The following is a 14,471-nucleotide window of genomic DNA, read 5'->3' on the forward strand; positions in this document are numbered from 1 at the left end:
TGCCCCCGAGACTGTGTCCAGCCCAGCCTCTGACAGAGTGGGGTGCACAGGGTGGGGTGCAGTTTGCAGAAGAGAAGCCCCAAAGAGCACATGCGCATCTGCCAGCATCTCAGGGCAGCCGTCAGCTCCCTTAGGAGTCAGGCTGGGTCCTGGACAGCGGGGGTCCCGGGAGGGTGAGGATGTCAGCTCCACAGGGAGACCGAGCTGTCGGGGGTCAGGGGAGCACCCCTGCGGGCAGGGCTCCAGGAGGGCTGGACCAAGAAGGGTCCCCAGATCACACCCCGGCTACGTCGCCAGCGGGGATATGGCTGGTTCTGAGAATAATGAGGAGCCGGGCGGCAGAGCGTGGGGCCTGCCCCTCAGGAGACTCCTCCAGGGCGGAGCTGGGCCCGCTGGTCAGCGTCCTCCAGGCCACAGCACCGCAGAGCCTGTCCTGAGAGCTGGGGCAGAGCGTGGGGGCCGCCCAGGCCCATCCTGCCTGGCCTGAGCCCCAGGTCCTCTGGCTCCTGGGCCCTGACCTCCAGCCAAGGTCACTGCTTCCCTGACAAAGGACACCAGCTTAGGCCTGAAGCCAGTCCTCGCCTCCCCCTGCCTGGACCTGCTGGGAGAGGCCGGCCAGCCGCAGGGGGAGGGGTGCTGCCTCGGGAAGGCTGGCTTCTCTCCCCAGAAAGCCCGGCCTCATTTCCAGTGTCTCGCACCAACACTAAAAATACTCCCGCTAAGCCCCGTCCTCGGCCCCTTCCAAGGACACGTGTCCCCTGCACTCGGGGCCTGTGGGGACAGGCCAGTCTTTCTCTCTGGGTGGCTCCCTGACCCCACAAGAGGGTCTTGCGAGTGAAGAGGGGCCACCCATGTGACTGGCAGCCAGGGCAACAGGGATAGGGCAGTGGGGTGTCACTGGGGGGTCCTCATGGAAGGGACAGGAGGTGTCAGATACTGGAAAGAGCTGACATCTCTTGGAGAGACGAGTGTTCTGACCTGACCCCTGGCTGACCCCAGGAGACAGGGGACAGAGGGTCATGTCCTCTGCCTCAGAGATGGAGGGCCCTGTGGGATGTGTCCCAGCAGCACCCACATCCCGCAGCCGCATGAGGAGCCCTGGGCGCCTGACCAGCCAGGCCACAGGCCCCGCAGCTCCGGAGAGCAGGGGCGGGGCTGGGCCAAACCTCAGCTCCAAGGAAGGAGCCAGGAAGTGGGGGAGCCAGGGCAGGCCGGCACTGGAGCAGCGCCACCTTCAGGCCACAGTGACTGTGCCCTAGAGGAGGGCACGAGGTGGCCCAGAACACAGGGGGACTGGGCTGACAGGCCCGCCTCCCAGGGTCCAGGGCCCAGCTCACCTGAGGAATCCTCAGAGCGGAGGGTCTTCTTGGCGACTTCAGCCAGTGCTCCGAAGCCCAGACCCACAGCCAGACCTGGAAGGAGGAGGGGAGGGCGCTGGGCATTTGCATGGGCGCGGGCTGCTGCCTACTGGCCTCCACCCACGAGGCCCCTCCCCCACCTCCACACACACGCACACGCATACCCCTCAGCTTCCCAAGGACCCTCAAAGACACTCCAGACAATTTTTTTTAATCTTCACTGGAGGACACGCTGGAAGGGATGGAGAGATGGAGGGATGGAGGGAGGGAAAGAGAAACAGAGAAAGCGAGAGGGGGGAAGGAGGGAGGGGAAAAGAGAAGGGGGGACATCGAAATGAGAGAAACACCCATCGGTTGCTTTCCATACGCACCCCAACTGGGGAGCAAACCCATAGCCCAGAATGTGCCCTGACCAGGAACTGAACCAGCAACTCTTCGGTGCACAGGACGACACTCAAAGGAAGACCAAGGCGTAGGGACACATGTATCTGCTGTTTTCAGAGATCTGGCAGGTGCGTTTGGTGAAGAGCTTCATCTGTCCCCACCCCATCACCTCTGCTCATGTAGAGGCTCATGGGACACACCACACCCCAAGACAACGTACAACCGAGAACAGGCTGGGAGGACCCAGCACACGGGAAGAGGGACCAGGAACGGGCACCCCTTGGGATGCAGCCACCCACTGTGCGGTCTGGGAGAAGAGCCTCCGTCTTCAGAGCCCTAACTTCGCTCCCCAGAGGGGAGGGACCACACGACAGGGACATAAAGCAGTCGCTGGAGCGAGTGGAGACATTTTGCAAAAGCAAAAGGTTGGGGTCCCCAATCCAAACTGAGAGACTCACAGGAAGTCAGGCTGCAGCCCTCACGCAGGCACTGACAGTGGCCGCAGCCCTCCCTCTCCCTTTTGCAATCTAAGTCCAAGTTCATCAGGGCCTCTGTGTCCGAGGCGGGGCCTCGTGTGTCCGAGGCGGGGAAGTGGATGGTCTCGACTGCCCAGGAGAGGCCTGCTGGAGCCTCTCTCCTCCACGCTAACAGTTCGAGCTGGTGGGGGTGGGGCGGGAGGCACACGTCAGCAGAGAGAGAATGAAGAACAGGTGCTGAGCACACCGACTGCAGCAGACCCTGGGGAGACACTACAGAGGCCCTCAGGCCAGTGGGCCTGGAAGAGCACAGCCCAGGGGCCAGGGGTCAGGGGGCAGGGTCGAGGGAGCAGCAGCCCCCATGCCCAGAGGGGACAGACTCACACTGGGTGCTGCGATTAACGGTGAGGAACCCTGCACACATCTCCCGAATTTTACAAACAATCGAAGTTCCTGTGGAGATTAAACACCTGAACAGTCAGGTGCTCCCAGCAGGGCTGGCGGAGGGACTGCTGCCCAAGTGCTTGCGGTTGTTACCCTTCCTCCTGTTCAAAGTGGCCAGGCCGGGCCTGTCCAAAGAAAGGCAATGCCAGCCACACGTGCAAAATGAATGCCGACACGTATTTTAACCAGCTTATCCAGAATGCTATCGTTTCAACAAGTACTCAATATAAAAATTATTAGCGCCCTAGCCGGTTTGGCTCTGTGGATAGAGCGTCGACCTGCAGACTGAAGGGTCCAGGTTCAATTCCGGTCAAAGGCACATGCCGGGGTTGCAGGCTCGATACTCAGCAGGGGACCTGCAGGAGGCAGCCGATCCATGATTCTCTCACCACTGATGTTTCTCTCTCCCTCTCCCTCCCTCTCTCTGAAATCAATAAAAACATTTTTTTAATTATTAGACATATTTTACATGTTGTACTAACCCCTCAACATCCAGTGTGTGCTTTGCCTGAGCATGTCTCGGTCTGGATCAGCCACATTTCAAGTGCTGACACCGTGTGGCTGGCGGCTGCAGCACGGGGGGTACAGGCCAAGAGAGGCCACGCTCTGCAACCACAGAAGGAAGCCAGCCATCTGGGTGACCCCGGGCCACCAAGGACATCTTGGTGTGCTGGCATGCGGGTGCCAGGACCCGTCTCCCTCTGGCCGTCACTGGGCACAGCGCTGGGAGCCTCGTCTCCAATTAAACATTAACTCTCCTGCCCACCCATCACACTGTCTGACTTAGGAAAACAAAGATATTAACCTTCAAACTCGAGCAAGTTTCACCAATGTCTGCATCTAGATCTTTCTCTGCCTGGATCAAGTCCAAAGACCTGGCCCTTGGGAACAGACACTACGGGTGTGTGTGTGTGTGTGTGTGTGTGTCTGTGTTTGTGTCTGTGTGTCTCTTTGTGTGTGTGTGTGTCTGTGTGTATGTGTGTGTGTGTCTGTGTGTATCTTTGTGTGTGTGTGTGTCTCTGTGTGTATCTGTGTGTATGTGTGTCTCTGTGTGTATCTGTGTGTGTGTCTCTGTGTGTATCTGTGTGTATGTGTGTCTGTCTCTGTGTGTCTCTGTGTGTCTCTGTGGGTCTCTGTGTGTGTGTGTGTGTGTCTCTGTGTCTGTGTGTCTCTGTGTGTATCTCTGTGTGTGTCTGTATCTCTGTGTGTGTCTCTGTATGTGTGTATCTGTGTGTGTGTGTGTGTGTGTCTCTGTGTGTCTCTGTGTGTCTCTGTGTGTGTCTCTGTGTCTATCTGTGTGTCCCCAGCGTGGGGAGGCAGGCGGGTGCTGAGCCCCCCTTTCTGCAGGCAGAGGCACCCCAGCTCCTCCTGCGGGGCCCCCTAAGATGCTCTGTCACACTGTTCTCTGGCCGTCTCTAGGCTGCAGGTCAGAGCCCAGACTCTCCAAGGCCAAGGGCCTGTCCTTAAGTCATTGAACAGAGAACAGTCGACACGGTGGCCTCAGGCTCCTCCTGCGGCCCGACAAGCTCCCTCAGGACCAGCCCAGGGCCAGGCCCACCAGGCAGCCCTGACCTTGGCCTCAAGAGCTCCTGTCTGTGACTGAGAAACACCTGGCTCCTGCCAAGCTCAGAGCGTTCCCAGAACTCTGCTGAGGGAAGGCCAGAACCCAGCTGGACTCTTCCTCCTCTGACGGGCGTGCCTCCGCCTCGGATTCTCCAGGTCCTGGTGAGGACACCCAGAGCTCATGCTCGCTCTGTCACCTGTGGCCATCGGCCCCCCTCAGCACCCCAAGCCCTCAGAATGGCACGCCTCTCTCTCCACTTTCTGACTCATAGCAGGCCCAGCCTGCTACACAGAGTCCTGGAGGAGAACCAGCGTGGAGCCTGCTGTGAGGCCCCGGCCTGGCCTCCGTCCTAGCCTGTGAGAAGGCGCCAGCACCTTCTAAGAATGTTCCTGACATTCCCCATTTCCCTCACAAACGAAGTTTATAGTCAAGAAATGGGGGAGGGGGGTGGAGAGAGCGGGGCTGTCCCCCAGGCGGGCGCCCACTGGGCCCGTCCCCCAGCTGGGACCCGCTCCTGTGATCTGGGAGCCGAGGCCCCAGCCTGGCGCCTGCCGCCCTGCGGTCCCTCCGGAGGTCATCAGAGCCCAATGTGGCCCTTCCTGGAGCAGCCCCTGGGCTTGTGCCCAGACAGGCTCCGGGACTAAGAAAAGGCTTAGACAATAGAACGCCTTCTAACAAGCAGCACGTTGGTAAGGAGGCCTGGGAAGGTGCCGCAGGCAGGAGGAAGTGAGGGAATGTTCTCGCAGACCCAGGCACTGCAGGGTAGCCGACAGGCAGGGGCGCTTCCGTGTGACAGCAGGGGCGCGTGACCCGCTACATCACAGGGCACTCACACGGCACTGACGCGTCAGGGCGTGACAGCGAAGCCCTGTCTGTGTCAGCTCATCTAACAATCCTGAGCTGACGAGAAAGTCCACAAAGAGAAGGCTGGGCGAGGACACGGTCCTCTGCTTCCGGGTTCCGAAGGCTCAGTGATGCAGTCCCCTCGGCATCGCTGTCCTCCCGCCCAGCCCTGGAGCAGAGAGCCTGTGGGGGCGCAGCCACAGCGCAGGAGGAAGGGGAGAGGGAGCAGCCGCCCGGCCCTGGAGCAGAGAGCCTGTGGGGGCGCAGCCACAGGGCAGGAGGAAGGGGAGAGGGAGCAGCGGAGGAAGGGGAGAGGGAGCAGCGGAGGAAGGGGAGAGGGAGCAGCAGAGGAAGGGGAGAGGGAGCAGCAGGAGGAAGGGGAGAGGGAGCAGCGGAGGAAGGGGAGAGGGAGCAGCGGAGGAAGGGGAGAGGGAGCAGCGGAGGAAGGGGAGAGGGAGCAGCAGGAGGAAGGGGAGAGGGAGCAGCGGAGGAAGGGGAGAGGGAGCAGCGGAGGAAGGGGAGAGGGAGCAGCAGGAGGAAGGGGAGAGGGAGAAGAGGAAGGGGAGAGGGAGCAGCAGGAGGAAGGGGAGAGGGAGAAGAGGAGGAAGGGGAGAGGGAGCAGCGGAGGAAGGGGAGAGGGAGAAGAGGAAGGGGAGAGGGAACAGCAGGAGGAAGGGGAGAGGGAGAAGAGGAGGAAGGGGAGAGGGAGCAGCAGAGGAAGGGGAGAGGGAGCAGCAGGAGGAAGGGGAGAGGGAGCAGCGGAGGAAGGGGAGAGGGAGAAGAGGAAGGGGAGAGGGAGCAGCAGGAGGAAGGGGAGAGGGAGAAGAGGAAGGGGAGAGGGAGCAGCAGGAGGAAGGGGAGAGGGAGAAGAGGAGGAAGGGGAGAGGGAGCAGCGGAGGAAGGGGAGAGGGAGCAGCGGAGGAAGGGGAGAGGGAGCAGCAGGAGGAAGGGGAGAGGGAGCAGCGGAGGAAGGGGAGAGGGAGCAGCGGAAGAAGGGGACAGGGAGCAGCGGAGGAAGGGGACAGGGAGCAGCGGAGGAAGGAGAGGGAGCAGTGGAGGAAGCTCCTGGAGGGGGTTCCGCAGGTTCTCTGGGGCTGGCCCTCGTGCCCACAACGGCCACTGGGTAGGGGAGGACCGAACACACCCTCTGCGGGCTGCAGGTCAGACTGCCATCTGTGAGAGGGGTCCCTGGACGAGTGGGCGCGTGGCTCAGCATGTCTCCTGTAACTGGAGACAAGAACGGCCTGACCTTCCTCCGTCCCAAGAGGGAGAGGACACTGGAACCCCTTAAGCCTGCCTGCCCAGGGCGCGGGACGTCTCGTCCCACAGCAGCCCTCCCGGCTGCTCAGCGGGCGGGAGGAGCTGGGTGCTGGGCGACAGACTGCACAGCACGTGCCCTCAGGAATCGGGCAAGGAAACTGGCGTCACGAAGTGCCACCCACGAGGGGGCCAGTCAGGGCGGCCTTGGACACCGCCCTGTCAACCAGGGCCTGGCCTCCACAGCCACCAAGAAAATCAGGTGCTCCATCAGTCAATACTGGGTGGGGAAGCCTGACCTTGACAAGTCACCAAAGGGCAGCGTGCCAGGAGGTCAGAGCAGAGTGCTGCTGGGGAGGCATCGACACTCCCCCTCCCGTCCTGCCCCCGGCCCAGCTAAAGGCCTCCCCACTGCAGGCTGACGCTGCAAGGCCCGGGGTCTCCCTCAGTGTCCACAGAGATGGTGGGGTTGAATCTATCACAAAACTCAGTGACTCCACTTCCTATCCTTTTATCTTGGAATCATGGCCTTTGTCCTTTTAAAAAGATCAATAAGCAGGGCGGGTCAGGGGCGGGGAGGGCCAGGGCCAGCCACGAGGGCTGCCCAGGCAGCACTGTCCCCCTCCCCCATTCCCCACCCCCCTCGGCCGCCTTTATAAGCTTACGGGGGTGGTGGCATCCTACACCCGCTTCACGCCCTCAGGCCCCAGCATGCTCGCCCCTCGTCACTTGTGCCAGGACAGACCCTAACCCAGGGACTCTGCGCCGGATCGGAACATCAGCTAACGCTGACCACTGCCAGCCCACGCCTCCCACCCACGTGGATTGTACCTCTGGGCTCGAGAGAGAGCAGGGCTTGGAGTGCATCATGATTCACCATTCCTGGTGCCGGCCACTGGCACCTGCCTTACCACCTCCTCAGGGCCAGAGAGACAAAGACCCCGAGTACTGGAGAGACCAAGCTCAGCAGACCCTGAAAAATGCCCTGAGCCTTCAGAATCTCAACACCAACGTGGCTAAGAATACCATCATGTTCCTGGGAGATGGGATGGGCGTCTCCATGGTGACGACCACCCACATCCTCAAGGGCCAGCTGCACCACAACCCTGAGGAGGAGACCAGGCTGGAGATGGACAAGTTCCCGCACATGGCTCTCTCCAAGACACCCAACACCAACGCTCAGGTCCCCAACAGCGCGGGCACTGCCACTGCCCACTAGTGTGGGTGAAGGCCAATGAGGGCACCGTCGGGGTGGGTGCGGCAACCCAGCGCTCGCACTGCAACACCACTCAGGGGAACGAGGTCACCTCTATCCCTGCGGGCAGCGGGCCTAAGCCGTCAGTCGGACATCCCCTGAGGGCTCCCAGACTGCAAGAGGGTGCAGGCTGGGCTGAGGGATGCCCCTCTCCCCAAGTGCACAGATTTCATGCACTCGGCCTCTCGTTCTTTAATAATAAAAAGCCCTGGCTAAGTAGTTCAGTTAGTTAGAGCATCATCCTGATACACCAAATTTGTAGGTTGGATCTCAGTCAGGACACACATAAGAATCAACCAATCTATCTAATCTAATAATAGACAAATATGCAAATTGACCATACCTCCGACACACCCACAAGCCACGCCCACAGGCCACGCCCACCATCCAATCAGAGCGAGTATGCAAATTAACCCAAACCAAGATGGCTACAGCCACAGAGAGCAAGGTTTCCTAGGTAACAGAGGAAGCCAAGCTTTCTGCCAGCTGTTGCAGGCCTAAGCCTCCACTCAAGCTACAAAGTTTCAATTATAGAAGGTAAACAAATTCAAACAAATGGAGGCAGAATGGAGCTTGAGAGAGCAGGCCAGGGTTGCCGCCGGCAACAGGGGAAGCAAAGCTTTCCACACACCCTGGCCAGGCTCACCTGCTTAAGGCAACATAGTTTCAATTATAATCCCAACACAATGGCTGCGGCCTCGGAGGGAGCCCCAGGCTTGGCTTGGCTCTGCTCCAGGCTACAAAGTTTCAATTGTAGAAGGAAAATAAATTCCAGATACCAGGGCCTCCGCTTGGGTTACCAGGGGGCGTGGCCGGCCTGCAAACCACCACAGGCCCCTCGCTCAGGCCGCCCTACACCCCAAGGGAAACCCCACCTGATCTGGGACGCCCTTCAGGGCAAACCAGCTGACACCCACCCGTGCACCAGGCCTCTATGCTATCTAATAAAAGAATAATATGCAGATTGATCATCACTGCAACACACAGTATAGCTTCCCCCATGTGGTCAAAGATCCTGCCCCCATGTGGATACAAGATGGCCACTACAAGATGGCCAGCAGGAGAGGGCAGTTGGGAGGCACCCGGCCTGCAAGGGAGGGCAGTTGTGAGGGATCAGCCCTGCAAGGGAGGGCAGTTGAGAGGGACCAGGCCTGCAAGAAAGGGCAGTTGGAGGTGATCAACCCTCCAGGAGAGGGCAGTTAGGAGTGACCAGGTCGGCAGAGGAGGGAAGTTGGGGGCAAACAGGCTGGCAGGGGAGCTGTTAGGCATCAATCAGGCTGGCAGCAGAGTGGTTAGGGGGTGATCAGGCTGGCAGGCAGAAGCGGTTAGGGCCAATCAGGAAGGCAGGCAGGCAAGCAGTTGGGAGCCAGCAGTCCTGGATTGTGAGAGGGATGTCCGACTGCCCGTTTAGGCCCGATCCCACCAGGATCGGGCCTAAACGGGCAGTCGGACATCCCTTGAGGGGTCCCAGATTGGAGAGGGTACAGGCTGGGCTAAGGGATAACCCCCCTCCGTGCACGAATTTCGTGCACCGGGCCTCTAGTATATATATAAAAGGCTAATATGCTAAATGTCCATCTGGGTAATGACGCCACGTAGCAATGCCTGGCTTCCTCTCCCTAGCAACAACTAGACTCCTTGCAGTTTCTTCAGCCCAGGAACACGACTTGCTTTATAGCCAGGTGGAAACATTTTACACTGTAACCAAATATTTGTGAAGCATTTCCCTGTGCCTCATCTCATTTGATCCTCACAGAAGTCCTGGAGTAGGTAGATAGGAGACTCGGTGGAATCCTATTTTCTTTTCATTAGCCAGAAAACGGAGATTTAGAAAGCTTAGAAACTTGACCCGACTGAAAAGAAGTAAGAAATGGTGGGCCTTGAAAATGATTTTAGGTTTTCTCACTGCGCAGAACAGTCAAACACTGCTGCAGTTAAATATTTTACCCTTTGTTCTCCCTGTGTGATCTACAATAATAATCTGCTTCGTATTGATATTTTCTGCTGTGTTGCTGACAATTACCTGAAAGAGACGTTGGAGTGCTTCACTGGGCTGGAAAAAGTTTAGCTACATTAGAAAGCAGATCTAATTAAGCAAGTTTATTCTATATCTATAAAAGGGTAAGTTGACTCGCACATATGCGATACATATAAAGCTCTCGCTGGCGCCAATCGCACACATGTTTCTATCTGTCATTGTCAATCGTGAATTTGGTTGACACTTCTATTATAGAGAAAGGGCAAACAGCGATATTAAAATATTTCTTCTAATTAATTTCCTTTCAGTGGAAAAAACAAATAGATGTCTCTCTCTCTCTCTCTCTCTCTCTCTGAAATAAATTTAAAAAGAAAGTAATGTTACACAACTAATAGCCACTGTGCAAAGCAGAGGATGAACCATGCCAAGTCTTCTGGGGAGCAGGGACCACTGGAGGCCACCAAAGCAGTGATTCTCAAACTCATTCTGGCGGTGGAACCCCAGGAACTTACGATGTTCTGTGTAACCCACCCTTCTCTTCTGTTAATACTGTTCAATATTAAAAGTGTTTTCACAGAAGAGGAATTGTTAACTAATACATAACCCATGGAAAAGCAGCATATTTGTGTAAGAGTTCAGAAACTAGCTCTAGAAATCACATTCCGGCTCCAGGACACTTGCTGACTCTCAACCATAAAAACCAGACCTTGCCCTGGCCAGTTTGGCTCAGTAGGTAGTGTCGGCTTGCAGACCAAAGGGTCCCGGGTTCAATTCCAGTCAAGGGCACATACCTCAGTTGTAGGCTCCTCCCCAGCCCGGGCCCTGATCAGGGCTCGCACAGGAGGCAACCAATCGATGTGTTTCTCTCACATCAATATTTCTCTCTGTTTTTCCCTCTCACTTCCACTTCGTGCTGGGCACGATGGCTACTCAAACCCCCAAAGAAAAGGACAGATAAAGCCCACAGCTCTACAGCATCTTAAATGGATTTTAAACGACAGCAGCTCAGGGCCTCGGCACCTCACTATCATTACTGATGCCCACAAGCCTGTGGGAATCCGGCAAATGGGTCTCCAAATGGCTGGTTCCCGGAGCAGAAACCACTCTGTCTAGTTAGCCCAACAGGCCCATGAGGAACTCCCACTCACTCCCCAGCCTCCTTCCTGCAGAGGCCTCCACAGGGGCTGAGCGGCGGGGAGGCTGAGGGAAGGAAAGGCTGATGCTGCAGACACGACCCCCAAGCGTGGCCGAGAAGCAAAGTGCAGCTCCCGTGTGGCATCGGCCACACGACCCCTAGGGTGAGCTTAGACACAGTGGATTCCAGTAACTGAATGGTCCACCGTGGGAAACATCCTGTACTCCATTCCCAGGATACCTGTGGGCCCCGCCCTCTTCCACCTCCATGCTGGCCCAGGGCAGCCACAGCCCCACTCAGCCAGGACTGGCATGCCAGGGCCGGTGAGGGGCACAGAGACACACAGCCACCTTACCTCCAAAGTTGGCCAGCCGCCCAATCCTTGTAACGGGCACCTTCCGCTCCCGAGCCCGCTCACTGAGCTGAAGGGACAACAGAGAGAGACCTCAGGGAAGAGCGAACGGGGGCAGGGCCAGCCTTCGGGGGCTCATGCTGCCCCCCACCCCCTCTCCACCACCCAGGGCAGCAGTTCTGCCTGGCAGCACCTCCACCACCAAGAGACCTCCATGTCCCCAAAGCCTCCAGACCACAGCATGCCGGCGGGGCCTGACACCAGCACCCCGGGGAACCACCCACAGGGCCCACTCCAGGGCCCTCCCAGACGCACCATCTGCTTGTGGGGCTTGCTCTCGGGGCGCGCCTTGGCCTGCCGGGCCTTCTCAATGTCCTCGGCTGTAAGGCCCCCGACAGGGGACTGGTCCTGGTGGAAGAACCTTCGCTGCAGGCCAGTGGGAGAGAAGGGGGCTCTGCCATCTACAAAAAGCCTCCCGTCCCCCCTGCCCAGAGGAGAGGCAGTCTGCCCTGGGAGCCCAGCTTCCCTAAAGGGTCCACTGTCAACGTAGGCGGGAGCTGGGCCCCTGCTGCTGGCGTGATCCTGGGGTGGAGACGAAGACTCCTGGGAGGAGGCTGCAGAGAAGTCTGCAGAGGCGCCCTCGGCCCTTGGCCCTGAGAAGTGGAACTCTGATTCTGGGTCGTCAAAGCTCTCAGACATGTAAGATTCTTCGTGCTTGTCCTGCTCCTGCAGGGAACAAAAGCCAGCGTGAGAGGAGCAAGAGGTAGCCCACCGTCCTGTGTCCGTCCCTCTCTGCACACGACAGCACATCCCCGCGTCCCGCCCTCCGGGCCTCCAGAGGGTACCACCACATTCCTCCCGAGCCTGGGTCAGTTCTGGAGGTGAGCAGCACCGTCCTGGCCCAGGAGCAGGAGACCCGGATTCCAGTCCTGCTTCTGCCAGGGCTCTGCTGTGTGGTCACGGAGAACCTGCTGGGGGTCCAGCCAGGACCAGGCCCGTTACCACCACTCCCAGCAAGTTCCTCATCTATTAGTCAGGGCTACGGACAGGCCTCCAGGGCTCTGGGGGGGGTGAACCAGGGAAAGAGACAGGAGACCTTTGAGAAGTCAAAGCACAACCACAGACCAGCGAGGGCAAGGGCAGTGTACAGACGGGGACACCCCCCCACTCCAGGCCAGTGCCTCGCCACAGACACCAGCCATGGCGTGCCTTTAAGAGGCTCTCACTAGATGACGTGGCACCCCCAGGTTTGGCCTGGCTGTCCTTGGGAGTTGCAGGCACATATTTTCCTTGTAACAAGTGAAAAGACCTGATCTTCAGGCCCAGATTCCTTCTGCTTTAGAACTCAGAGTGACCTTGTGTGAGTTCTCTGCTACTTCCTCATCTGAAAATAGGACTCCCCCCAGTCACAGTTTTGTGGGGGCCACAGACAGGCCAGGGGAACAGGGCCGAGGAGGCTGTAACTGGAACAGCACTGACTCCTGAAGGGAGGCCAGGAGCCCAGATTCCCTGTCCCACTGAAATGGACTCAGTGCACACAGCGCTGCCTGCGGCTCTGCAGACACGGAGTGGGTCCACAGCCTTCGCACGCTCAGCTCTACAAGCTCTGCCTCCAGGGAGGAAGGAGATGTGGCTGTGGCTCTCACTGCCAAAGGGGAACCTCAGCTGAGGAAGCTGAGGTGACCGGTAAAGGCCCACCAGCCGGCCAGTGGCAGATCAGGGTCCCAGGCCAAGGTCTGTCCTGCTGGCAACCATCAGCACTTTCCTCGGAGCAGAAATAAACTGTATTGGATTCTCGGGGCACCTCTAAGATGGCCAGGAAGCCCTGGGGGAGGGGCCTGAGGCAGGTCCCTGAGAGCCACAGCAGAGCCCCTTCTGCCCCTGACTCCCGTGTGGCCGCCTGGCCCTGCATTACCATGACCCGTTTATGTGGCTCTGGGCCTCTGGGCAGTGACGGGGCCTCCATGTCTCGATGGGAACAGACTTGGCGTCTGCGGAATGAGGACGTGAACGAGCCCCTGGAGGAGCTGGAAGGAAGCTTCTGGAGTATCTGGCCCTCCATCCCCTTAGAGAGAAGGGAGGCACAGGAACCTACGTGCTGAGGGAGAGGATGGAGCACATGGAGGCCAGCACCCCACTAAGCATCTACCTCGTGGTGGGGAATAGCCCCTCCCTCCTCCTTCCTGCCTCCACGTGACTGTCCTGGGGGTGGCCCTGCCTGTTCCAGAGACCGGGCATGCCTGAGGAGACCGAGGAGCAGGTGGGAGACTGGGCAGGAGGCCCCTCTTGCCTCTCAGGGAGGCCTGTCCCGGTCTCCCACGCTGCCTCGCGCCTGGGAGGCCCAGTGAGCTGGACAAGTGCACCTCCTGAGTGCACCTCAGTTTCCTTTAACTGAGACCTGAGCCCCCAATACAGGCAAAACATCTGACCGGCAGGCAATGCTCCTCCCTGAAAAGGCACCGAGGGCCGGAGCCACAGCCCAGCCTCAGCGAGGAGGGCAAGGTCGGGGAGTCCTGCACGGGGAAGAGGACACACGAATCTGGTCCTGTCACTTAAAAATCACGGGCCTCGCATCCACCTTCCTAGTCTCCGTTTCCCCATCTGAGAAAAGGGGTAAGCACTAGGCCTGCCCCCTTTCCAGGACAGCCGTGAGGCTTCGTCACGAGTGTGAAGACTTCCAGAAGTCAAAGGCATTTGTGTAGGGTGAGAAATAGCCACGTAGTGCCATTGAACCCTTCGAGAACAGCAGAGGGGCTGGGAATCGGAAACTAAGACTAACCAGAAGCCTGCAGGCCGTGACGGCCTCAGCCTGGGGGAGCCCGAGTATCCTTTGTCCAGAAGGTCAGCCAACCAGAGAGAGACACAAGGGGAGAGGGAGCAGGTGTGCTCATGCACATGGGTGCACACAGCTTTCCCCTCCCCTGGGACTTTCAGAAACAGTCGCTGGGGACACCACGGAGGACAGCCCTCTGCTCTGTCAAGCCCTGTTATAATCCCCCGTCCTGCGCTCACTTCTACCTAAAGCCTTCGCCGTGGGTGGTAAAAGCAGAGGCTCTCCGGTCTGTGGCACAAAGACAGCATGAAAGATGAGAGGAAGTCGAGAGGTGGAGCGGTCCTCAGCGTTCACCCAGAAAGGAACACAATGGGACCCAGAGACCACGGGAGAGGGAAGCGGGCACAGTGGGAAAAGCCTTCGACACCTGAGGAGGCCCCAGACACAGACCCCTGGGCCAGCTCCATGCTGAGGGGACAGCCAATGACACGTTTCCCAGCCTGGCCGTCCCTGCCCGGCTGCTCTTGCTCTGCCCAGTGCAGCTCGGACGGGGGGGGAGGGGGGCTCCCATCCCCTCTTTACAGAAATCAGCCCACAAAGAGCACTAATGTAACGCAGGGAGCAGGGGCTGGGCTTCTTTAAAAAGTGCTTC

The 14,471-nt window shown here is 58.8% G+C and overlaps 1 protein-coding gene across 1 annotated transcript in view; it reads right to left on the reverse strand.

The window, feature by feature from the left end:
• COQ8A (coenzyme Q8A) overlaps positions 1–14,471 on the reverse strand; it is a 40,633-nt gene that overhangs the window by 6,701 nt on the left and 19,461 nt on the right. The window contains exons 3-5 of the mRNA XM_028134654.2: positions 11,362–11,772; positions 11,050–11,116; positions 1,338–1,412 (exon numbers count right to left, since the gene is read on the reverse strand). Of these exons, the coding sequence (XP_027990455.2) occupies positions 1,338–1,412; positions 11,050–11,116; positions 11,362–11,772 (553 nt within the window). The remainder of the gene's footprint in view (positions 1–1,337; positions 1,413–11,049; positions 11,117–11,361; positions 11,773–14,471) is intronic.

The sequence above is a fragment of the Eptesicus fuscus genome, chromosome 24 (genome assembly GCF_027574615.1).
Source record: "Eptesicus fuscus isolate TK198812 chromosome 24, DD_ASM_mEF_20220401, whole genome shotgun sequence".
NCBI classification, from domain to species: domain Eukaryota; kingdom Metazoa; phylum Chordata; class Mammalia; order Chiroptera; family Vespertilionidae; genus Eptesicus; species Eptesicus fuscus.